At 44.9% G+C, this 25,787-nt stretch overlaps 1 protein-coding gene across 2 annotated transcripts; it reads right to left on the bottom strand.

Annotated features, from left to right (window-relative positions):
• Positions 1-1,563: 1,563 nt before the first annotated feature.
• Positions 1,564-23,388, bottom strand: CASS4 (Cas scaffold protein family member 4). Of its 2 annotated transcripts, none has more exons than XM_065691619.1 (7): positions 23,108-23,388; positions 10,121-10,549; positions 7,775-7,879; positions 6,705-6,854; positions 3,978-5,309; positions 3,159-3,218; positions 1,564-2,477 (listed from the first exon to the last, which is right to left on the bottom strand). In XM_065691619.1, exons 1-7 carry the CDS (start codon positions 23,150-23,152, stop codon positions 2,064-2,066), a joined length of 2,535 nt encoding a protein of 844 aa, XP_065547691.1. In that variant the 5' UTR covers positions 23,153-23,388; the 3' UTR covers positions 1,564-2,063. The 2 variants fall into 2 exon arrangements, with proteins under 2 accessions (XP_065547691.1, XP_065547692.1); XM_065691620.1 differs by lacking the exon at positions 23,108-23,388 and adding an exon at positions 19,661-19,910.
• Between the last annotated feature and the right edge of the window lie 2,399 nt (positions 23,389-25,787).

Below are 25,787 nucleotides of genomic sequence, written 5' to 3'. Positions count from 1 at the left end.
GCCCCCGCTCACCTCACCGCTGCCCGGGCCGCTGAGGGGGGAGGGCGGTGACGGACCACGCCAGGGTTTAATGCAACTGAGAGGGAACGCGAGGTGCGGTTACGGCACCGAGCTGTGCGAGCAGTACTCTTGGGAAAAGCTGGTGCTTAAGTAGCGGTAAAAGCCGTGGCTGTAGTAAAAGAGATAACGTTTGTTAATCAAATCCTGCTTATGCTAGTAGAAAAGCCAGATGTCGGCCTTGAACAGAGAAGGAGTAGGCCTTGTATTAACCACAGACATCCGGTAATGTAAACAGTGCTTGTGCAAGCTTTGTACTTATGCAAGATATGACGAGCTATGTGTTAAGCGAAGGTCACAAGACGGTTACAAGAGGAAGACTCGGGGCCTTCATCCCAGCGACCACCAAGAGACAGAAGAAGACCCCATAGCAACAGACTGGCGCAGACGCAGAGCACACCGCGGAAGGACACGTATACCAGAAGCAGAGGACTATAAGAACCACAACCAGGAGAAAGGGGGTTGCGCACCGTTGGTGGAGCAGAGGCTCCCCGGCCGCCCAACGCTGTTTTGCTTGCTATTGCTTGCCAAATTTATTGTAATAAATTGATATATCATTTTACTTAATTGACTCCCTGATTTTATCCAAGCACTCTATAACAGTGGCGACTGCCAAGTGAAGGTGCAGCCGAGGAAGATGAGCTGGGTTTCCCCAGCGTGTGTGCAGCAGGGCAGTGCCAGTTAGCTGTAACTGCTCACAAAGGTAATGGTCCAGGACAAAGACACAGGTACAACACTGCCAATAAAGGCCCGACTTTGACATTTCAGATAAAACCTTTAAAATAAACCAATTGGGAAGATCACAACGCAGGAGTACAATCTGCCTGTGTGGTGACCGGCCACTGTTGTAGTTCAGATCCAGTCCATGTGGGGATAAAGTCTGGCAAGTTTCACAGGCCAACATAATACAGGCTCTGTCCCGTTTGCAAGGCTTTGCTCCAAAGCATCTGCTTGTTCAGTGACTGAAATTGTTGTTTCAGCTGGAGCGATGCTGTGAACAGCTCCAGGCTGCGGCAGGACCACTGTGCCGGTATTTAAAGGGTAGAACAAAGAAGATGGAGAGGCTCCCTTTTTACAAGGAGTCACATCGAAAAGGCGAGAGGTGATGGGCACAAGTCCCTCCTGAGGAGATTACAGGAGGGAAATATCTCTCAATGAAAACAATCAGAATCTCCCCGAGAAGTGGTGAATTCCCCAACCTAGACACTTAGTACTCAGCTGGACAAGGTGTTGTGACAGCTAGTCTAGGTCATGCTTTGCCTAGGAAGGTTGGACCAGGTCATCCTTGAGGTCCCTTCCAACCTGGTGTTCTATGGTTCTATGCTGATATGTAGCTCCCTGTAGATTTACCAGGAGCCAGGACTCCTCCAAGTTTACTGTGCTCAGCTACCAGCTGGAGCATTTCCCATTAACGTCTAGGATATGTGCAGTACCTGTCAGATTTTGTTTTATAATATATGCATCACATTCGTATATAAAAAAAAAAAATAATAATTATCTCTGCTGTTTGAAAAAGAAAAATATTATTGTAATTAGAAATTGTGAGTAAAGTCCTCAGGGAACGATGATGGGATATTATAAATTACAGAACATTGTGCAGCAAAGTCTAAAAAGAAACTTGACATACCTGAATAAGAAAGTAAAAACAAAGGGAAAATATTTATCTGACCTGTACAGAAATTAAAAAAAAAAAGAAATCAGCCAGATAATAATTTTGCTCTAATACATAACAAACATTCCTGCCCAGCCACTAAGATGAGGACATTATCAGGCAGGATCTGAGCAATGGAGAAGAAAGTACAGATTTAATTCTACAAATCATTTTCTACATCTGCTGCTGTGTGGATCTCCACCTACTAAAAGTGCACCAGCACCCAGGAAACTGCCCAGCAGGAGTTCTTAGAGGTGACTTAAAGTTAGTCTCACTGAGCTGCTTTTGCCTCCCTTGGCTGCCACATGCCAGAGGAGCAGCAACAGTGAAGAATCTGTGAAAACAGCAGTGTCTTTCACTCCATCATTGCTCTAAACTGCTGTGTGTATTTAGACAGCTCCTCAGTTTGTTCCTGAAGTTCCCTGATGGCATCTGCATTTGGATATTGTATTGCAGCATTTTTAGTAGCGAGAGCCAGATTCTTCAAGAGGCTGCAGAACCGGCTGCTGCCGTGGAGGACGTCGTTCCGAGCATCCCTGTCTTGAGTCTCTTGGCAGAGAAAATCCACTAACTTTTGTCCCACCATAATGATCAATTTGCTGTGGGATATGAAGACTTCAGGTGGCTGGTTGTTGTTCAGACTCATAGTAAATACACCAATTGCCTTGTGAAGTGCACCGAAACACAGCCTGCAGTGCTCGGGGAGAGCTATTTTTTTTGCAGAGTCCTGCTTGCTTTGAATCACAGTCTTCTTTGCAGATGGCAAAACCTGGAAAAAGGTTAAATAAAAAATAAATAGACTCAGCTTGGTGGCACACTGATAGTTTTTTTACTCTATCTGATATCCTTCACTTACAGGGAGTTTTGTTAGTTAATAGTCTCCAAATTGCCCCGTCCCAGGAGTCTTTTACTATCATTTCTCTTTCCATAATGTACTCAATTTCAAAGTGGTATTTTCTCCTGATTGTCACTGAACACAGTTTTAATAATGGATAGCACACAAAGTGCTGTAGTGAAACATCAGTCCTTTATACGGTCTGGACTTCAGGCTTTCAGGTAGTACAAAACACTCAGACTTGATCTTTAATGGTCCTGACTTCATGAGGATTATGAATTATTAAAACTGTACAACAACAGTAGAGTCAGTCCTTACGCCAGCGGTATACAAGGTATTTGAACTACTTTCACAGCCCCACCCCATATGATACACAAAGGCAAGCAAATAAATAGTATAACTTTAAACTGTAGTGGTTCATTCCATTTGAGGAAAATAAATGCTTTCCACAGGTTTTCGGCAGTAATTCTAAGAACTAGTTCTGGAAAAATTAACTAGGAGAAACCAAATCAATCTCTCTGTATAGATATGTGTGTCCAAATGCAAATTACTTTGAATTTTAGCAATTGGGGCCCAGGAATCCTCATAAGTAATAGTTTTCAAAATCAGAAATACCTTTGGTTTTGAATCTGTGCTCTTCTTTACTACTTCTTTACCTGAAATGATTTTCTGTGCCTGTTACAAATCAAAATGAAAGCAAATTTGAAATGGTTTGCATTAAATATTTAAATATGAATGTGTTTTTCCTCTTCTTTCGGGTAAAATAACTACTTGCTATGCAGCCTTCATGTTGCAACAAAAATAGTATGTTTATTAGAAGCAACTATAGGGGTTTTCCTACTAAAAATTTCATGTCTGATCCAGCAAGAGCTAAGACTGAAAGCAACATCAGCAAAACATAACGTTTTTGAAATTACAAGGAGAGGCCAGCATTACTTTGTGAAACCAAGAGTTACATTCTTGTAGACATTTCAGTAATTGCAAGGGGAATGATTCTAACAAGCATCCAAAATGCTTCTAACAAATCTGATAATTCACAGTTAGAGTTTAATTTGTTAAAGCAAAACCATGCTTTCCAATATACCTCAGGTTAGAAAGTGAACATCACCTGGAGTGCCATGTCAGAGTCAAACAAAATGTACTGGCAAGAAGAGAACTACTAGTTAGAAGCAGCAAATTGCCAATCCCCACCTAGAAGCTAAAAATGTTTTCTCAGTGCTGGCTGGCTGCCTAAATTCTCAAATGCCACTTCAAATGATCATTCTACATGTGCCATCCAGCCCTCTAACAAAATCCTGAATTTATTCGAAGTCTGGAAAATAGAAGTAATGCAAACTGGATTTGGCATCAACGCAAAGATGTAAGAGTGCTAATAGCTTAGTGTTTGCAAACCCTGAAGAATGTAGCTAGCTAGTAAAATCCAGTTATACTAACCTGTAACTGAACATAATCTGAGTCCTCAGTGGCGTTTTCTTTTGACTTCTCAGAAGAGGCCTGACTTTGATTGGATTTATCAGGAGTATTTGTCTGAAGTGAACCCATTTCTGTTCTTCTCGGCACTGTGATTTGTTTTGCCATTTTGTATTCTGGGATCACTTTTGATTGTTTCATTTCTTGTTCCTTCTCACTCTTTCTGAAGAGGAGCTTTCCATTGGCAATGATGATGGATACAAACCTCTTGATATCATCTGGAATCGTGCGGGCTACCATAACAAAGCGATCAAGATCATCTGGGCTGTTTTGAGGTTTCCTGAGGACCAAAGCCTCTAGTGACCAGCTGCAGTTGTTTAGAGCTTCTCTTGTTTCTGTTAAAATTTTGAAGGAGTTTGTGAGAATTTCTAGCTGTTTTTTAATTCTGGTCTGAAGATTGTTATCAGTGAGGTAAGAGGTGTTTACCTTTACAAGTTGAGCAAAGGCCAAGAATTCTCCCAGCGATACTTTTATGTGATCGACTGCTCTATGGATTTCCTCAATGCTTTTCTCTAGATGTTCTTGTAACCTCCATTTACTACTCACAAAGATCATTAAACTTGCAACAGAGCTGGATACACTGTGCTGCAATCTAGTCAGGGTCTCTATGGCTACATCAAGGTCCAGTTTAATTTCTTTGGCAGGCTCTTCTGATGATGAGATAGAAAAAGACTCAGCAGAAGAGTTTGAGGATGTAGAGAGGGTGCTGGTTCTGCTGTCCACACTAGAAACAGATAATCTGTCTTGTTCTAATTTAGCATCTCTTGAAAGCTGTGGAGAAGCACTGTGTGCTTGCTCTCCAGAACTATCACTGCTTTTTTCCAGCTCTTTCTTGGACTCCACAATAGTGGGCAAACCTTTTGGAATATCGTAAACACTCTCTTCAGAGATCTGATTCTCAGCCTTTGGAGCCAGGAGAAGTGGGGGGACATCACAGCTACCGTTTTGTGGCAAAAGGAGCACATCCCGTGAGGGTGGAACATCGTAAAGATGGATATCTGGAAATGTTAATTTCCGTTGCATTGGTGGAATATCATATAACTGTGGATTTGCAGCTTTGGCTTCTGTATTTGTTGTTAACGCCTTGTACCTGGCTGGTGGTATGTCATACAGCACTTGGATCTCCAGGGAATGGCCAGAAGGGGTTTTTAATCCTGTTTTTTCAGGTGATACTGGAATATCATAAATCCATTCTGACTTTCGAGGATTTGGCAAAGTATTGTAATGGCCCCAGCACTTTTTCTGAGATCCATTTTCTGCAACATCACTTTCTCTTTTGGGAGGAACATCATATAACTGCAACAGAGCACACAGGATGTATAAACTGTGGTTTGAAACAAGAAACAAAACTGAATTTCTAGAGCCCGTAAAGGAATGCAACTCTCAAGTAACTGCAATAAGTGATACAGGTTTGCTAAGATGGAAATAGAACTTGCCCCATGCCTAGAAAAATGTCTGTGTACAGCTGAAGTCGAAGCTGGAAAATGTGGATGCAGGACCACTTCTTGTGTGAGAAAATCCAGACTAACAGGCACTTCAGGAGAGACTGTACCTGGGTGCCTTACGCACATGAATCACAAGCACTAGGGAGTGCAAGGAGCTATAGGACTGTGCAGCATCAATAAATATCTGAAGGAAGTGGTCTGTAATAAGTATTTTACAAAGAATTGGCCAGGTCAGGCTTCCCCATTTGCAGAAGATGTGTGTGAGAAGGGGAGCCCAGGCACGGGTGTTTCAGACCAAAGCCAGATTTTTCCAAATTGCCCACAAACAAAGAATTCGAAGATAATTTGATTTTGGAAGCAGCAATAAACCACATCTCTGGAAGGAAATCTGCTCCCAGGCTGTTACAGCTGATGGGTACAGTTGCTAACAGGACAAAGGTATCAGGAATGCCAGCTTTAGTGAACAATTGCTCATATGCCAGGACCCCAGTTCTGGGTAGCACCAGTCCTACTGTCACAGCTGAACAGGCTCTGTGCAAGGCTGGTTTCTCTAATCATGAGGCAGCCATGAACCTGCAGCATTTCTCTTTAAATCCACAAAACCAGGAAGCCTCAGATTTCCTGTGTTGTCATAGTCTGCTGCAACATCCCGTATCTTAGCCCTGGGCATGTGTGCTAAGGAGCCTGTAAAAATTCTCTTGGATCTTAAAACCATTCAGGAAACCTGAAGTAATTGGCACTCAACTCATAAAGAGTTTTCCACTGAGGCATTTTCTTTGTTGTGAAATTTCAGATCGGTCCTTTTTTCAAGGATGGTACTTATCAAACAGTGGGAAGCCTGACCCACCCCCCAAAACCAGGTGTGTTTCACTCCCCAAAAAAGTCTCAGGAGGGTGCTGCATGGAATAGGGACCATTCATTTCTATTTGCTTGAATATTACAGACATTCAAGAACGGGGGGTACTGAATTTGCTTTTCGCACTGTCATAAAAAGAAGTCAAGGCAAGAGATGATGTTGCCTGCAATCTAAAAATCAAACACAATCACAGCTGTAGCTTTAGTCCTGGTAGGTACCGTGACTATCCAGGAGCCAAGCAGCATTTGTCTCTTTAATAGGAAGGACAAAGCACTACACTGAAGATGTGCTGGTCTTACCCCTCCCATCACCTTGGGGGAGGTTCAGCACACGTGTGCAACATCACAGTAATGAGAGATGATTCTCTCATGTCCAGCAAGCCTTACTTACTTTGCCCACTTGTGAGTCTTTCTGGGTAACGCCTCCTGCCTTTTCTGGGCTGGACGGGATGTTGTAAAGCTGCTTCTGCTCCTCCTGGAAACACTCCGTGGATCCGACCAGCACAGCGCCCTTTCGTGCGGTGGGTGGAGTAGAACCACTCTGGTCAAAGGGAATAAAACCAGGTTGACTTCAACCCTGTTGAGACCCCACTGAAGAGTTGGACAGATTCAAAGGCTTTCAGGTCATGTACTGCATGGCACAAGGCAGCCACCACCTAATTGCCTAACTTTGGGTCTGAGCAGGGATCACCCCACCTATACAAAGTGGATAACACAAAGGAGTTGTTGGATAACTTAACAATAAATGAATTAGAGTGGGTTCAACCCTGCAGTGTCAGGAGCATAACGTGTGTGGAGGCTCTGTGGACATGCTCCAGTCCCACATGCACCTTCGTGTGGTAGATGACGGGATGGGTCCTGGCATCTGTCCCATCTTGGTGACCTACACGGGCTGCAGTGAGATGTAGAGGCAGTACGGTGACATTTGCTCTCCCCAGGGCAGCATGTTAGCAAGAGCAAGATCGTGTAACAGGATGCTTCAGCAGTAGATGCAGCCAGCATGTTGCCCTTATCCTGAGTGTATCTAATCCCTTGCATTTTCTTGCCCAGGAGGCAAGTGGTGTGTGTGACATTTAGTTTCTTTTTCACATGCATGGTGACTCTTCTGTAAACATCTTGAAATCTTCCTGACCAAATGATGCAGAGACAAAGCATATTTCCTGATGGATAAACCAAGGCAGAGAGGCTGACACTCTGATACTGAGAATTTATCTGTGCCCTGGAACTCAGTAATGGTAAAACAAGAAGTGTTTCTTAGAAATGTACCAGATAAGCTACATTTCCCTAAATGTCTGCCAAACTCCAAAGAGAACTGCTTTACATCTTGAGCTTCCCTAAAAATAGATTATTTTCTGCCAAATTCTACAAAAAGTGAACAGGGAACCACCAGAATTTACCTTTAATTCTATTCTGAAGTCCTGCAGGGTCAGAGCTGCAGGGGGGGACCATGGTTGGACTCACCTGCGTGAGCAAGGACTCCCGGCGCTGTGTGGATGGAACATCATACACCTCACTCCTGATACTTGGGACTGAAGCCCGGCACGCTCTCGGGAGAGTAAACAGATGCTTAGAGGGGGAGAAAAACCAACAGTGAGAGAGCTGCAGTGAGCACTAAGCTCAGGACATCTTTGAAAACTCACGTTAGTTGAATAGGCCACTGTCAGAGTACTCACTCTTAAGGGATTAAAAACCTTCCAGCTTTTCACTGATGGTGATAGGAACTAACCTTACAATCCTGCGTGGTGTTTTTCCCCCCCAGAATTCTCCTTTGCCAGCATTTCTGCTTTATTTCAGATTAGAGTTGGCACATACAAACCAAAGGTGATCTGCCTTACTAACCAGGGGAAGGAAAAGATTTAGGGAAAAACCAGTTTATCACTTTAATCTTTACACTACCCAAAAGCAGAACCACCAAAAGGAGTAAGTGGGGGAATTTCTACTTCTCCAGGCCCACAGAGCCATCAAGTCAAGTCATATTTAGTGGAAGTAAGAGCAACAAAAAGGTACAGGCTGAGACACATTATTCTGTATTTATGAAAGACTGACTCATTTGGAAGGAGTAATCTAGATGTCCTGACCAGCTCCATAGAGAAGTCTGATATGGGAATTACATGAGATCAATTACACACAAATTCTCCTGTTTGCTCAAAATGTAATTTGAAGGGCCATGACTGGTGAGGCAGTAAGTTAAGGTGCCAAATGAATGTTTGGAGAGGACATTGTTAAAAATCAGCTTCCAAACCACTGAATTTTGTTCGTTCAGCATGGGTTTAGCCTAGCTTTCCACAAGTAGTTCATAAATGTACTCCTACATGTTACTGACCCACAGAAACCCTACTGCAAAAGAGACATCACGGTAAAGTATTTAATATTGGAAGTTGTGTTCCCCACCATGTGAGTGGTGTAGCCACTGAATTCAGAGGAGCAAGGCTCCAGCTTTGCAACTGCCTACGTCATGAAGAAAGGGAGCAAGGAGTGAGCACAATTCCCCTAGTAATCTGTGACATAAGCCAACTTGCTTGCAAACACAGGCATAAAAGAAGAGACTTTCCTGAGTTGAAAGGGTAAAAGGAAAGGCATCTTTAGCTGAGGTCTGTTTTCAGATGGATAGATCTTGTTCAGTATACAGCAGAAAGGAAACTAAACCAAGTACCTTTTCTTGCTATTTTTTAAAGTACTTTCAGTCACAGTGAAGCAAGAAGGTGCCTTGATGTTAGGCAGAACTGACAAGGCTTTTTCAATAGGGTGAAAGCACACAGGCTTTGGGGGATTTTGTTGTGTTTTATTGCTTTCAATCAGCTCCCTCAAAGATTTACAGTGGCTTTACCCAGCTGCTCAGAAGGCAGCTGAGTATGCCAGGAACTTTGCCAGTTGTCCCATAGGATCTACATGGGACTGCCCAGACCGTGGAGGTTCCCTCTGCCCTCACAGAGCCTGTTCACCCCTGAGCCTCCTTGTGCATCTGTGGCCACCACGGTACAGTTGGTGTAGTAACAGCTGGGGCGTTGTGCAAGAGGCAGCTCAGGCATATCTGAATTTCTTAAAAGCACCCTAAGATGTTGTTTTGTCTTTCTCTGTTAGAGGAAACAAGGCTTAGGTATATAAACTCATGAAATGACAGAGACACAGGAATAGCCAAGGACATCTTCTGTTGGGCCATTCATCCAGATCAAGAACAATAAATGACATTTTTCAGCCTGTTTTGCTGCACAACATGGACAATTTGTATCCATCTCACACTGAGCTTGCAAATGGCTTCTTTAGGGTTAGGAGTGTGGAGAGATCAGATCACAGCACTTACTGAGGTGCTGGAAATAATAAAACTAGACCAAAGGCATCAATCACACAGCAAAGGGTGGCTTTTTTAGTTACAAATCATGTTCCTGTGCAGATGGGTGCAAAGACCCCACATGTGCCCAGAGGACTCTGGTCGCTGTAGACCAATAGAGGAAAAAGCTCTGTGTCTTGTTATTTTAACTTTGGGGTAGGTTTGTAAACCATTTCTAGATTCTTCCAAACAAATGGTATATTCTTTATTTCCTGCCCTATTTGACAGCCTCTTTAAACTGTCAAAAAAGTGAGGGACTACAGAATATAGAGTACTATATGTTGCCCAGAGCAGCATTTCTCATACAATGCTATAAACTGTAACAGAATTGATGGGAATTTCCTAAACACCATTTATTTGAATGGCTCTGCTGTGAATTCCACTGAGATGTTCAGGCCAACAGCAGTTATTACTTTCCTGCTCCCAGTGATAGTTTTAATAATAACACTTACTACTCTTATAGCTGCTTGTGTTCTTACCTGGCTTGTTGAGCTTTGTGTCCTTTCACTGAGCAGCTGTGCAGCCATGGCTGGTACCTGGTATATTGCTTGGGCAGGTAGAGCGGAGACCCTCGCTGGAGATTTAACCCACCCCTCCATCTTCTCATAGGTAGATGACATCACGGTGGGCTTGGGGACGGAAGGAACCTGGTAGATGTTTTGCTGGCCGGGTGGTGACTCTGCGGCACCGCTCCGGTTGGAAGGAGGCAGCAGGGCAGCCTGAGAGGCAGCAAGTAGCTGCAGGCGGTTAGCGGGGGCCAGGCCCTGCCTGCCATGGAGGGAGCATCTCCACCAGCCTTCGCTGCCGATGACATTTTGGTCCAGAACCGTCAGGATGTCTCCTTTGCGGAAGGCCAGCTCATCCGAGCACTCTGCCTTGTTGTCATAAAGCGCCTTCGCCAAGGTGTTCTAGAGAGAGAAAAAGACCAGCACTGCTCTACTGCACCAGCAGAAGTGTTGGTTTGTGTCTGGTTTGGTGTTTATCTCCTCCTTAATTTCATAGAATCATAGAATCGTTAGAGTTGGAAAGGACCTTAAGATCACCCAGTTCCAAACCCCTGCCATGGGTCACACTAAACCGTGTCACCCAAGGCTCTGTCCAGCCTGGCCTTGAGCACTGCCAGGGATGGGGCACTTCTCTGGGCACCCTGTGCCAGCGCCTCACCACCCTCACAGTAAAGAACTTCTTCCTTATCTCCAACCTGAACTTCCCCTTGTTTCAGTTTGAACCTATCACCCCTTGTCCTATTGCAACAATCCCCGATGAAGAGATTTCTTTCAGTTTAATTCAAGTCCACCCATTTTTGCATTAACCACCATTTCTCAGTGCATTGGTTTCAGTGAGTTTAACATTTACAGCCTGTGTCTTCTGGGCTCCATGCAGTAAAGAAATATATAATAATAATAATATAACAATATATTTTTTTACTACATTTCCCCCCAAAGGCAAGAGCACTGCTAATGTTCATTACTTAGACTCATTACTTCACCACATCTCCATATGAAAACCAGGTGTTTTCCCATTGCTATTCTGTGTATTTTTTGTCAGAAGGTGCAGAAAAAACACATCAAGCATCCAAAAACTGAACCTCATGCCTTGCTGCCTGCTACCCAGCTCATCCAAGGACTTCAACTGCATCTGGAAAAGGCTGATTACTTTTACCTGCCCTCCCAAAAAATCCCTTCACAACCAAACATCAAAACCATCCTGACCTTGCTTGTTTTCCTTTAAACTTTGTCTTTTCTCAGTCTTATAAAAGCAGATCTCTCAGCAACATCAATGCTAAGGGGATTAATAAGTGCTCAACGGCAACACTAGTGGCAGAAATGCTGCTGAAGAGCTGTGATGCTTGTGAAGACCCAGACTCAGCTGTCTGCATCCACATCCACCCCAGACTGCAGGGTTGGATCATACTGATTCAGAGCATCCCAGGCTAATGACTTATGTGAGACATCAGCTGAGGGAGAAACCTAGTTATGCACACAGTGGCACCAGCTCTGCTGGCTGCTAAGTCTTCATGGCTGGTCAGTGCGTTTGTGAGCATTTCTTCAGGTAAGCACACCTGAGACAGTGTCTGTGTTTCTCTCCATCACACAGACATTACCTGTATCTGAATACCTCTGTCTCCAGTATATCTTGCAGCATCTTCCTAGACTGCTCTTTTAGGCAGGAAACCAAGGAGGAATAAGCAAGAAATCCTAAGGTCACAGAAACTGTGAGATAGCAAGTATCCATCTTTCCCAGCTTCTTCACCTCTCTAGAGCCCTACCTCTCTCAGCTGAAGCCCATAAATTTCTGGCAATTGTGAGTGTGTAGATCGCCATGTTTTATTTTTACCATATTTTCGGAGGTATTTGACTACTCTGCACAAGGTGAAAGTTAAAAGAATAAGAAGGGTAGGAGCATGCAGTTTGATTCACCCAAGGCATTTGTGCAAAGGGTAAAGCAAGCTGTAGACATAGTGTTTTGCAGTACAAGATACCATTTTCTTTCAGCTTTAAATCCAGACTGACTGCTTCCCAGTCAGTGGGACACTGGCTGTTTTTAAGCATTAGTTTCTTATCAGAACATACAAGTAATGTCCAAAGAGATAGTACCCAAACAGGAAATATGATGCCTTGCATTTTTGTCCACAGCATTTGCTGTAAAGCAACAGCTGGCTTGAAGTTGCAGCAGGAATAAAGCAATTTGTCAGCTCAGCTGATGAAAATGGCCTGTTGTTCGCATCATGCATTTCTTGGTCAGGGTGACCATGAACAATGGCCTTTTTATGATACATGGGCTTGTACCTCAGCAGCTGCCAGAGATGGACAACAGCCCCATTTACCTTGCATCCTAGCCTTATTAAAACAGCCTTCTTGCCTTGAACGTGGGAGTCCACTTTCTGTTTGGACCATGCCAAATGCTCTGAACCACCTGTGTTGAAGGCAGGCCTCCAGGAATCCCACCACAAAGCACAGTCCAGGCTGGGCTTGGGCTTCACACATTGTTGCAGTTATTGAAATAAAGAGGAAATCAGCCAAGTTTTCCTATTATCCATCAGCAGCACTTGTAGATCCCTTGTTGTCGAATGCTGTGCATTCACACTGAGAGACAAGACCCTCTTCTTCTGACCCGAAGAGGATGGGTAGAGGAACACTCTCCCCACTTTGCAACCAGGCAACTGAAATGTGAAGAGCCTTATCCAGGCACATACAGGAAATCAGTGGCAGAGCCAGGAAGCCTGAACCCAGGAATTAGTGCACGAGACAACGAGGCTGTCCTTCCTAGCTGCAGCAACACAAATAAGAGGTTCATGGTACGGTTTTAATGGCATCTAAATGTGACATTTCCCCAGCAAATTCTTGTGGAAATAGCATACTAAACACATTGTTGGTTCTAATTCTTTAATCAGCCAATGTATTGAAACTACGCTAACCTCAAATCTAATTTGTTTTAAATATGCTGATTTTCACTGGGTCGGAATTTGGCCTGTACACATCAGTGAGGATTTCTGCAGAGACTGCAACCTAAGTCACATGGAGTGAGGGGATTCCTCCTATTCAGCAATACTCAAACATGACTGCAGCAGGTCCTAGCACGATAAATTATTCCAACTATTCTCTCATTTCTTCCCCTAGACACTGCTGGAACTGCTTTGCTGCAGAACAAGTGAAGCAAGAGAACTGCCAGGTCAGTGAAAGCAACAGAGAGTTCTAAGCTGTGTTCAACAGCCAAGCTCTTCCACAGACAGGTTGTCAAAATTCAACTGACCACCTTGTCATTTGGCAAAGGCAGATGATATATTCAGGGCGCTCACACTAAATGAAGAGTTAAACTACAAACTCACACCATGAAAGTCACAAACCTGTTCAGCAGAGGGGTCCCTTCTTGTGAAGCACAGCACAATAAAGCTGTGCCAGCATCCAAGGGCGAGTAGCCCACAGCAAGGTACCTTCAAAGCAGAATGGTTCAGCTTTCGAAACATGGTCTCTGTTCTGTGGAGCTCAAATTAGGGCATGTGGGCTCACATCTGTAGGCAGCACAGATACCCAGGACCCCTTGAGACCCTCTCAATGGCAAGCCAAGCAGGGGACTAAAAAAGTAAAAATTAAAAATCATAGGACACTTTGGAAAAACTGACTTAGGTGGAACAAATCGGCTCATGGATCATCTCATAGCCCTTCCATAGAGCTGGAACCAAAGTGATGGAGACAGGCTGCAACCTCCAGATGACAGAACATGGACAAACTGGGAGGATGTCAGACCTCTGAACCTTTCCAAAGGTTTTTCCATGGAAGGCAGTGCCACATTAAGTTTCAAGGTTCAGAACACATGGTTGAGGACACAGTGATAGAGTTGGAGAGCAAATCTTTTCCATCCACTCTGTTTCCTTATTGTACAAGTGCACAGCAATATAATTTGGTCCTTCATGCTTTTCTGTCAGCTGAACCAGCCCATCACTGGCACAACAGGACAGCCGGTGGCGCAGATACGGTTCCAGGTGACAGTGACCCAAGGCTTGCAGCCCTTGGTGATGCTTTTCAGTTCATTTTGAAAAGGGTAGAGAAACTTCGGAAGGTATTTTAATGAAGGTCTTCATCCTTTTGCCTTGGAACTAGCCTCTGAAGGGACTTATAAAAGGCAGAAACGTTTAACACAGAGGATATCAGTAACTTGTAACTAGCAGTCCCATGCAAAACCCTTTCAGAACACATTCTCTTGTCGCAGTGCGATATGAGGAGGCACAAATCCCCCACACCAGCCAAATCACTAAGACAAAGCAAAAAACCCCTGCCAACATCTTCTGTGACTCTTGTGTGCCCACAGCCTGGCAGAAAGCTTCAGCAATACATTGAAAAGAGCAATACAATCAGCACCACACCTCAGAAGTAAGGCATTTCTGCTCAGTTCCAATCTCCGTAACAACAGAGAAGAAGGAACATTTGCACAAGGTGTAAAAGCAACAGGTCAAGCAGGCCTGCCTTTGTATTTTGCTCCCTCTTCTCCTTTGCTCCTCTATTTACAGGACTAGTAAGTCCCCTTTATTTCTCATTTCCTTTCCAAGCATTCTGGTTGCTCATACAGCCTCTCAGGACCTGACTGCACCAGGGCTGATGTGAAAACATTTCTACTGCACAGTGTTATCTCCAAGGGAATGTAGGCAATACTGTTCACATAAGCTCCATTAGTTTTTAGGAGTCCCAGTTGTGGATTCAACAAGTATTAGCCCAGGATGCTGAAGCAGATGTTGAGGATCAGCCTAATACTGGTAAAACCAACTGTAACAAGCTCACAGCAACGACTAGCATCATAGACGCTGATGTGGTTAGCTATTTTATAGGATATACATGTAAGCAAGTTTTGAACTGGCAAGCTTTGGTACAGACAAGTGCTGTAGTTCTGTCAGCAAAGAGTTTGCTATTGGTAGTTGATTTTCCAATGAAGTTTGAAATGGCACTGAATCCTATGGCTCCAGAAAAACCTGCCGGAGCCACTGAGCTGGGCCAGTTATGAAAGCTAGATTGATACATCCATGTTCCACTGACATTAAACCCCTAGCAAGACTCCTATGAGGAGCGTACAGCCATTCTGAGTAAACCAAAGCATGGTGGGGCTGGGGAAGGAGCCACCATTCTGCCTGTGCCCTGTCCCATGCTGCCCACAGCCAGCTCAGCATCCTGCTGGCTCCATCTGATCGTGTGAAGAAACTGAATTACTGAGGAGCCCCTGGATGCCAAATCTGTTCCCATTTGTTTTCCAAAGAAGTCTGATTTGTGGAGACATCTCAGAGAACTCACCCGAATTGATTCTGTGATCACAATCACTGGGAGTAATTTTATAGGCAAAAGGTACAGGAGGTTTATGGGGTGAGTGCTTGACCTGATAGCACAGATAGCGGAGGTCTACCCAGTAACATGGGGTGAGGTTATGTGTAGTACAGGTTCTGGTTTGGTGTGGGGCTGTTAATCAGAAACTGGGCCCTATCTACACTTTCAGCTATCCAGGACATATATAAGGAATCACTGTGGCAGCCCCCTTCTGTCGTGTAAGCAGAAGCATCTCTGACCTGCCATTAACCATAAACAAGTACTGCATTCCCAGGATCACAGAGACCTTACAGGATGTGTAGCTGGGAGGAAGCTTTGCTGTGGGGCCAATGGGATCTGCACTTTCTCTTTATTGCCAGAGGAGCGGAAATGGGCTGTCTAACGCTATCACCCACAAAATGCCATCGAGGGCCAGCTATGTACAGCTCTTTGTTATTTTATGCAACCTCATTAATGTGTCTTTACAATAACCCACATGTGGTCAGTGCTAAAGCAACACATGAGATCAAATTGTTTCCCCTTCTTTGACATTTGCTGCTTCTTCCCGTCAGCAGCCCTGAAAGAAATCTCCGAAGACAAAGAACATCTTAAAAGCCAGTCTCTCGCCCCATGAGAAAGCACCCGCGGATGGTGCCGATACTCTTCTCTCACTGAGCAGATTCTAACAAGACAATGACAGAGCACGGACCTAGAAAACAGAGGCTGCGTCTGCATCCTCTTACCAAGACACTGTTCTCCCCCACACAGTCCACGACCATGTTGGAGTGATGCAAGTTAGTCACGTAGAATCACAGAATGGTTTTGGTTGGAAAGGACCTTAAGATCATCCAGTTTCAACCCCTGCCATGGGCAGCAATGCCTCTCTCTAGACCATACTGAATGGATTTACAGTGCAAGACCTCTGCTAACACAGGTTCAGTTAACTTAGGCATGCAGAAAAGTTCTCCTGTAGCTGGAAGGGTGTCTCCCTTCATTGGGGTGTAGATCAGATGTTAAGATAGCAATTCTCCCTGCAGTTCAGACTTTTTACATCTTTATTGTTTGTGTAACCTTACCCAGCAGCACTCCCACTATAAAACCTAACAGCCCTTGGGAATCTTCACAATGAAAGCTGTTAACTCATGTTTATTAATGAAGAGAGGGAGAATTGTAATTAGGACTCAGTAAGGCTGATAATTGTACAATTCTACAATACAGAATTCAGTACTCACAGACTGACATCTGTGCTTTATATACACAGTAAATACCTGTGCTTTTACTAAGGCAAAAAACCCCCCACTAAGTTCTCCTGATCCCTCTCTTGTTCCAATCTGTATCCTCAGCCTACAGCAGAAAAGAGAAGTCCTTTTAGTCCTTATAAAATACATGCAAATGTTGCATAAAAACCCTTCATGGTTATCAAGTGATAATGTGAGCATCCTGCCTGCAAGTCTGCCAAAATGATGTCTCTACCCCTCCCCTTCCCACTCAGTTTGTGTTTGGAACATCAGTTCACTACTACACACTATTTCACGTGACACAGAGGTACTGTAGTACCTCAGCATTTAAAATGAAAAATAACTTTTTTTTTTTGTCTGCTGTCTTAAATGTGCTTCTTAAAAAAGCCCCATTAAAGCAATCTTAAAAAAGAGACAGTTTTAATCATGGGAGTTTTTGTGGGTGAAGACAAATATTTCTCATCTGCATTTCACACATAAAAAAACATCTGCAAGCACTTTTACTGCAGGGAAATGGGATTTAACGTATTTGAGGAGAAGATACAACTAAAAGCAAGGGGTTGTGCTTGCTGAACGGTGATGTTCATGCATCAGTGACACCCTCTGATGTGTTTACAGAACTGTTTCCAGTTAATCCCTTCACCACCACCAAAGCTGAAGAAATAAACATTCTCCATTGCCCCGTGAGCTGGGAACAGGCTATCCAGAGAAGCCCCATTTAAACAGCACACCAGGCTGAGTCAATTGAATTGCCCGATTCCTTTAATTGTAGACAGGGTTCACATCTTCAACATCCCGCTGAAGAAAGGAGAATCCACCTTGAATGCTCAGCTCTTTCTCCACATGCATGTGATGCATGATGCCTTCCTTCTACTCGCGTCCCACTTGATGCGCAACATCTGTGACTTGCGGAAGGTCCTTGGCCCGTGCTTTTGTGTTTGTGTGTTTTGGAATATAAGTGACCTGATCACGCCTTTTCCAGACCTTTTTGCATGAGCTTCAACAAGGAATGGGTGTCAGGGCTTGCTTTTATCGCCTGTTCAGTGGTTAATTGTTTTTTTGAGCGTGGAGCCAGCTGCTAATCAGCAGGTTTGAACTTCGGAATGGTCAAATCAGTTTCGGATGCAATAAAGAAGAACCAGTTTCACAAATGAGGCAGAACCACTGAGAGACAGAACTTGTGCAGCTCCACGTTAGTCAGTGCTGCAGAGGTGGGAATTACAAGCCAGGTCTGTTGGTTTTCTCCACAAATGCAGTTAATCACATTCCAGCTGCGTTAGAACCAGCAGACGCCTCCTCTCCCTGTTTCAGTGCGATCAGGATTTCATCCCCATTCACATTTTTGCATGTGTGGTCTCATGCCTAAGTTCAAGTTAAAATAAACTGCCATTTCCTGATATTTAGAAACCAGAATACGTATTTATGGGTTTTGGTTCCTCCCACAATCCAAACAGTTTTGCCCATATGCACCAAATGACTTTGCTTTTAGTATCTTCATTGCGTTTTGCTACAACATTTATTTCCGAATGTGGATTTAAAGATCCAGAAAGTTCTGATGTGCACAGGTTTTCTCTGCCTGCCTCCTAAGCAATAGACGCTTCAGAGACTCATCAGAGCAGGGTCCTTCCTCCCCTTCCTCTGCTTGTTTGAACAAGCAAACAGTTCCTAGGATGCATACCAGGAGCAAGCCGCAGGTTTTCCCTTTCCAGGCACTGCTGTACATCCCTGCTCTGGGTGCACAGGCGGGACAGGATGCATCCCACACCCCATCTGACCCGCTGATTCCCTGGGCGCATCAGAAGTGACGGTAGCGAAGGGGCAGCAGCCCAGGGGTGGGTGTTCTCTGATTCATAATGAATCAGCGGCGACACCACAACTCCCAAACGCTGCGGCTTCCTCCAGCTCTCCCAGCGCAGTTATCTGCCCCAGAATGGTATTCCTGTTTCAGACTACCACTTGGGAGCAAGCTGCCTTTATCTGGAATGTTAATGTTTCCCTGGGCTAGGATGCGGGAGGGTTTTCTCCTGCCCTGGTCCCCTGTGTGCATTCTGGCTCAGGGCAGCAGCTGGACATGGCCCCTTCCCCTGTCATTAGAGCAGGCACACGGGGACCACACAGACCCTGCCCGAGTCACAGCTGCCAGAGATCAGCTGCACATCACGCTGCAAGATCCACCCCGGTTCACAGCCAAAGAAATGGTCCTTAGCACAAAGCAGGGTAATGCCAGGAGCCTCTGTGTGTGGGGCTGCAGGCTGGGGCAAAACCATTAACATATGACTCTATAAACCAGTTTATAGTCATGTTTTTGATGCTTCCACTTCTTCCCCTCTCCTTCCATCCCAGGGCAGTATTCACTAAAGGTGAACACAACCACTACCTCTTCTTTTGAGCTTCAATTCTCTTTGCAAAGAGCGCTGCAGTGTTATCCTAGAATGAACAGACCTCCCCAGGCTTGCACAGCTCATATTGATGTTTTCTTCTGCAAAGAGTGGCTCAAGTTGGTGACACATTTCCATTGCCCGTTTTCTAGTAATCAGTGAAAAAAAAAAACTAAACCAAACCCATATATATTATATATATATATATATATATATAAAATAACATATGGTTCAAATGGTACTCATGTCTCAAATGGTACTCATTTAAGCTCATTATTTCCCAGAAAATATGCAAAGCAAAAGACATCCTAATGACCAGCCAGGACCATCCGTGTTAACACTTTAACAAGGTGCATTATTGCCTCATGTGCAGGATACAAAACCTTGCCCTTCTTAACCACACCGTTGTTCTTGATAAAGCATTTTTGTTCAGCTTGATTTGAATTGTATTTTAAAGACTAAGACCCCATGCTCTGTGCGCAATGAGCAAATAGGATCAGCGGTGTGCTGTGAACAGGGATCCTGATAAACACAGGTTTTACACTGTCCACGTTTCCGCTCCAAATGAAGTACGGCCACTAACTGCAACAGAAATACAATAAATCAGTACTTACATTGACCTTCATTTTGTCGTCTCCTACCTCCCCGTTACTCCATCACCTGAGGAGGAGGACGATGAGATCTCCCCCAGCCCTTCCCCTCCCAGCCCAAGCGGAGCGGCAGAGGCAGCGAAGGGTCCGGCTGGAAGCCCCGCTCCAGCCCCGCTGCGCTCGAAGGCAGCCGCGGAGGAGCGCAGCGCCTGGGAGCGGAGGGAGCTGATCCCGCAGCGGAGCTGCCTCCAGCGCCGGCAGCTGCTGCGGGGCCGTGCGGGCACACGCACAGCGTCCGTCCGGTCCGTGCCCCCCTCCGGCGGCCGCCCCAGGGAGCGCCTTTGTGCTTCACAACCGCATCCGAGCGGGGAGCCGGGGGGCGGTGGGGCTGAGCCGGGCAGCGGGGCTGGGTTCGAAGCGCTGCTTGCAGCATCGCTCTTTGCTCTTGGTTTGTTGGGCTTAAAAGGGGTCTGGCTTCTAGATTGCGGTGCTCGGGCCCCTGGAAAACTGAGCAGTTCTCTGTTGTCACAGAAATCCCTGCAAAATGACCTCTTTCTTCAAGGGCAGAAAACCTGAAAGCTAAACAGTGACTGCAGCTGAAGGGGTTTGTTCCTTTGGTTGTTATTAACCTGAATCTGTAATATTATTAAATAACAGTTATTTAAAATTACCCATAGTTGCTATTTGCTCAGCAACAGCTCTGCCTGGGTCGCACGCAAATGCACGGATTTTACCACTCTGCCCTTGTGAGTATCTTGGGGTTTGCACACTTCTTTTACTGGCTTTGCCTTTGCACATGCTGCCTTTGCTCTGGCAAGTCTTTTCCTTCCTCTTTCCATGGTAGCGCAAGACGAAATTGGGCACTGGCTCTCAAACCCACAATCACGCAACTAGAAAAGCCAAGCATCTTGAATAGGAAATGCTGCATTGAAAATGCTTTCTCAACAAAATCTACATGGGGCAGACCAGCAGCTGATGCCCTTGTCCACATGAGAAAGGATTCCTGGCACAAAGCAGCTCATTTCAGTGCTTTTGGGGCTTTACTTTTCTTTCTTTCGTATCACAACCAGCACTGTTACTGGTGTGAACGCTCCATAAAGAAGATAAGGAGCAGCCATTCACTGACTAACCTGGAATTTTTCCGATGTCACCAGCGCTTGAAACGATCCAGAAGTACAAGTAACAAAGCTGTGGACACAAAGCTACTTTCAAATACAATTAAATGTTCCCTTCTTCCCTGTGAGGGTGCTGAGGCGCTGGCACAGGGTGCCCAGAGAAGCTGTGGCTGCCCCATCCCTGGCAGTGCTCGAGGCCGGGTTGGACACAGGGGCTTGGAGCAAGCTGCTCCAGTGGAAGGGGTCCCAGCCCGTGGCGGGGGGTTGGAACTGAATGAGCTGCAAGGTCCCTTCCAACCCAGACCAGTCTGGGATTCTGTAAGCTGGGGGGGACAGAGAGTATCCCCCCCCAAAAGGTGTTAACTTAAGTTAACACTTAATTGTCTTAACTTTACTTAATTGTCCATGGTTCTTCCTCAATCACCCACACCAGTGATCAGAAGTTTGTATTAACTGGCGTAAATTACATGAGGTTAAAATTCCCTGGGTCAGGACTGTTCCGTCCATGGCACAACTGAAGTTTTACCTGTAAGATTTCCCCAGGAAAGCTGGGCACTGACTCCACTTCCACTCCTCTGCATCCCTGAGAACGGCCCCAGATTTCCTGTCTCAGGAGACTCTCCAGTATTTCCTCTTGGCTAAGGAGCTCCTTGTTCAGTGCATCAGCTTTGGCAAATCCTATTTTGAATCACGTTATCTGCCTCCAGGTGCTGGAGATGGAGCCTGGGGGGTGATGGCCTGCACGTGGGGCTGTGGGTGCACGCATCACCCACATAACCACATCGCACTCGTCTGCCGGCAGGATGGGAACATGTGAACTGGGCAGTCTGGAAGGGGAGAAAACCTCCTATCAACTTAATGCGTGTTTAAAAGCCCTCCCCTGTTTTTCTCTGGCAACAGAAAATGTTGTCAAACAGCACAAGAACTGTTCCCCAAGCGCAGGCCGACACGCACACTGTTTTAGATTGCACCACGAGGCGCAGCGTTTCCTGCGCAGACTGTGTCGCAGGTGTACGTGCAACAAGAAAGGAGTTGCATCATTCCTCCAGCTCCGCCTGTGCCCTGGGTTCATTTCAGAACCAGTTTTCCTTGTGAAGGTGGGATAATTTGGGCACGGTGGTAACTGCAGCGTGTTACCTGTCCCACCAAAGCTACCGATGGTTGGCACGTGGTGCTTCAAGTCCAGGTAGTAGAAAAAACACATCCCTGATGCTTCTGTGTTAAGTGTAACGTTCAACTATTACAATAAACAGCACTGCCAGGGGAGCAGGAACCTTAGAAACAGCTAATAAATTATAGAGTGGAAATTAATCGGACTTTTTCAGTTGTTACTCAGCTGAATTTGACTGGGTGTGCTGTGGCCATGTCTAAAGATCGCACAGCAAGACAGGAAATGAGCTTGCTGTCACCATTACATTTCTTCAGCCAATTCAGAAAAGTGAAAATATCATTCTTAGAAATAGAAACTCCATTCTTTGTGCAGAAATCATGCGATTCTATGTCATTAAAAACGTCATTTCTGATGACGTCACATGAAGAAGAGTCCTCTTAGCTTTACATCCTCAATGGCAACTTTTGAGTGCAAAAAAAGGACTCACTGTGCTGGTACTGAGCTTTTTTCCCCCACTGTGTTTCCTGTCAAATTTCCAGAATGCAGTTTATTTACAATGACCACTGAGATCATAACCCAGGATGAAACTAATGATTCCATTGCCCTGCTCATTAACCTTGCAGACAGGAGCACAATCAAGGCACTGACTTTGGATCAAGACTTCAGCATTCTCTAACCCTTATAGCTGCAGCAGGGTATTTTATCTATGTATATATACATACAATTACAGCAGATGCAACAGGAATACACAGATAAAAGCCAAGCCCCTCATAAGCTTGTTCCAGTCTTTCAAACTAAACTAATACAGTATTCAAAATGGTTTGCATGTAACACCGGGAAATGATCTATCACACAGCGAGTCACCTGGACTGTCTCTGGAAGTCTCTGACAGCATAACCACGTCTCTAATGTTACTACAGGATAGAGGAAAACTATTGGAAGCTTGAAGGTCCATATTTACTATCTCACAAATGAGTTTATCCACAGGTATTTTCTGCCTGGGGAGCCTGCTTTATTCAGAGCCCTCCCTAGGAGGACATTCCTTACGGTCAATAGTTTTGTAGCAACAGAGAGTGCCAGGAGACAGTGAGTACATTGGCATCGTAAAAAGCTTTCTGTGCAGCTCAAGAGAACACCAAGCATTTCCCACATCACCAGCGCCACGCTGAATTCAAACATCAAACCCTCCTCTAGGCCCCTTTTGTCTTAGTTGTTTATACGCTGTACTCGGAAAACCAGACCTACCTTTGCAGTTCTGTCGAGTCTCACGTGTTTATCCATTGCTGTCATTCACATCACTTGGAGCAATACAGATAACCCCGGCAGGAGGGAGAGACTCTGCCCAGTCTCCATGTGTTAGGAGCTACGTCTCAAGAAAGCACATCTGCATTTAGGAACTTGTAGAAAAGATCCTTATGAAAGGCAATTTCTGTGACAACAGCCAAGATTACAAGGGGCAGAGCTCAAACCAGAAAAGCCCCTTAGCATCGGCAAGCGAGAAAAAGAGCCTGTCTGCAAGTGGAATTTTCCTTGGTCTCACTGTCACCAACTTGTCGCAATTAACCGCAGTCAGAAGTCTCATCCTTTGGGTTTGCTGCATGTTCCTGTATTTCCTCTTTTAGAAATGGAATGAACACAAAACTAATACGTACCACAAGGGCTGCACAGTGCTCGATGGAAACAGGACTGCTACAGCGGCATCAGTTCAGGAGTTTGAAGCCAGCAGCTCTTATGCCTTTCAAAGACACTGATAAGGGCTTGTTTATAAAGGGGCTTTGGTAAAACCTTACATGTTGCCATCCACCCCTGTGGTGAAGGCTGTGAAAGATTCCCCCCAGCTGCACCAAGGCTCAAACACTTACAAGGGAATGCATTTGGCTCCTGGCTTGCAGCATCCACTCAGTGAGTAGAGCAGTTGTGCTGCACCAAGTTTGAAGGGTCCCTTACAGCCAGCTGAAGATCTCCTAACCTGAGCTACAACCATTGTAACTACTTTTCCTTTACTGCACTTTATTTTCCTGGGGTTCAGTCTCATTGGCAGCTCTCATGGAAAGCCGGGCTCCATGTCCAGGAAATGAGAAATACTCATCCCAGCCCAGAACCCCCTCTTCAGTATAAAGTTTGAAATCTGTTAAAAGGGTGGCAGATTAGCCTAATTCCAGAAGGAGCCCTATAGGAAAGCCTTTCGCTAGAGCTGGGTACCAATCAGTGCCAAGTCAGTGTGCTGAGGAATGCTGAAGGCTGAGAGATACAAATCCATAGCTATGGTTGTCTCCAAAGCTGCTTTCACATCGGCATGGCTCTCTGGCCGAACGCATTAGCTGTGGTATCATCTCACCACGCTTCCATGACAGCTTCTTCTTCTGAGAAGCAAGAGTAGGTTACACACCAGACAGACACACCAGACCTTTGGACAGGTGACAGAGGCTTTCTTGAGGAGGTGGTAAATCCAAAGTACAACAGCGCTGCTCTGGGATGTAGCTACTGAGAGACACAGACTGCAAAACTCATGAAGGGCAAGTGGCTGCACTGGCGTTTCAATTGATGAATACAGCTTCTGTGTGTGAGGCTTTTCTGGCAGTAGCAGTATGATCACATAAAGAATGTTTATTGAGATACTTGCAGACTTGCACAGCAGAAGGATGTATTCCCTCCAAGCAACTGCAGATCAAACAGGGTGACTACATGTGTGCACAACCTTGTTCTCCACAAGGCAGCTACAGCTCCTCTTCACTTAAACCATTGCTTGCTCCCAGTGCTGTATAGCAGCCTTGCCCCCCCCAGCCACCTTCAGAGCACCACTAGGATGCTGTAGCACTAAACCATTTCACTCCAGGATTTCATTATCTACCCAGAGGATGAGTTTAAGTTTCTTCCAGCCCTTATTGCTTAAACAGAAAACCCCAAACTTCTGGCCTCAAGCAAGATGATGAAAAGTAAGAAAGAACGTGATATGAAAAAGAAAGGTGCCAATGGCAGAATGTTCTTGTGTTGAATGAACTATTTCTACATTTTACATTTCAATATTCTATAACTACTCTTTTAAAGTGTTTTTAAAATAGAAAAAGTCCAAACACCAATAATGAATGTGTTACTTAGGGCCTCTTTAACGGAACTGACACGAATGCAGCACTCCTCTCAACACTGACAGTGCTACCAGCTTAGCAGGCAGGCTGCAAGAGGAGGGTGGCTGCCACTGAGTGAGCACAGAGGCACTCTCCTTGTTTCTCCACGAAAAGAGCCACCAGAACTGCTATCTCATGATAGCATTGCTGAGCCCAAGGAACGTTTCCAGAGCAGCAGCTTTTAAGAGAAAAAAATCCATTCTCTCTTTCAAAAAACAACCCCATACACCGCAAATGTACAGTTGAGTCTGACCCAGATGTAACACAACAAATGAATTCAAGCTTCAACATGTCCCCAAAGACACAGCTTTCCACTATTAATTTTCTTCTTCGTTATATAGAAAACTAATACATTCATATGTTAAGTAACTTCTTAAAAGCCAATTTTTATTTAAATACAGACAAAACCTGTACCCTCGGCAGCCCCTGATAAGCATCAGTGGGAATGGGGAGTTAATCCAGCAGTAAGAGTAATCTTACATTTAAAAATCCTAATGAAGGCAAGTGCTGAGCTTTTGACAAGAGGAAGCCTCCCAAATATGAGGCCCGAGAACACTGTGCAAAGATGCCTCAATCAATACGTTTAAAGCTTTGCACAGGCAACTCTCTGTAAAATAAGTAGTGAATGTCAAACTTACAGAAGGTTTAAGCATAGTTCCTTATGGGATGAGGTCTGGGAAACTTGGACTATAGCAGTAACAAGGAGAAACACTGAGTCTGGGTTTCTGAATAATGAAGAAAAAATGTAATTCAAGTGCTGTGTAACAGAATGAAAACGACTCAATAAAATGAAGCAAAAT

The sequence above is a fragment of the Lathamus discolor genome, chromosome 11 (genome assembly GCF_037157495.1).
Source record: "Lathamus discolor isolate bLatDis1 chromosome 11, bLatDis1.hap1, whole genome shotgun sequence".
NCBI lineage: Eukaryota > Metazoa > Chordata > Aves > Psittaciformes > Psittacidae > Lathamus > Lathamus discolor.
Note: the sequence above shows the minus strand (reverse complement) of the source record. Positions and strands in the feature narration are given on the sequence as shown.

What these genes read in the sequence shown, in the direction of transcription:
- CASS4 (XM_065691619.1), bottom strand. Translation starts at nt 23,152, where the DNA reads ATGACAGCAATGGATAAACACGTGAGACTCGACAGAACTGCAAAG. An exon ending in AAGACTCACAAGTGGGCAAA is followed by an intron (nt 5,310 to 6,704) that starts GTAAGTAAGGCT and finishes GCTCTGTTGCAG; the next exon opens with TTATATGATGTTCCTCCCAA. An exon ending in CAGATTATGTTCAGTTACAG is followed by an intron (nt 3,219 to 3,977) that starts GTTAGTATAACT and finishes GATTTGTAACAG; the next exon opens with GCACAGAAAATCATTTCAGG.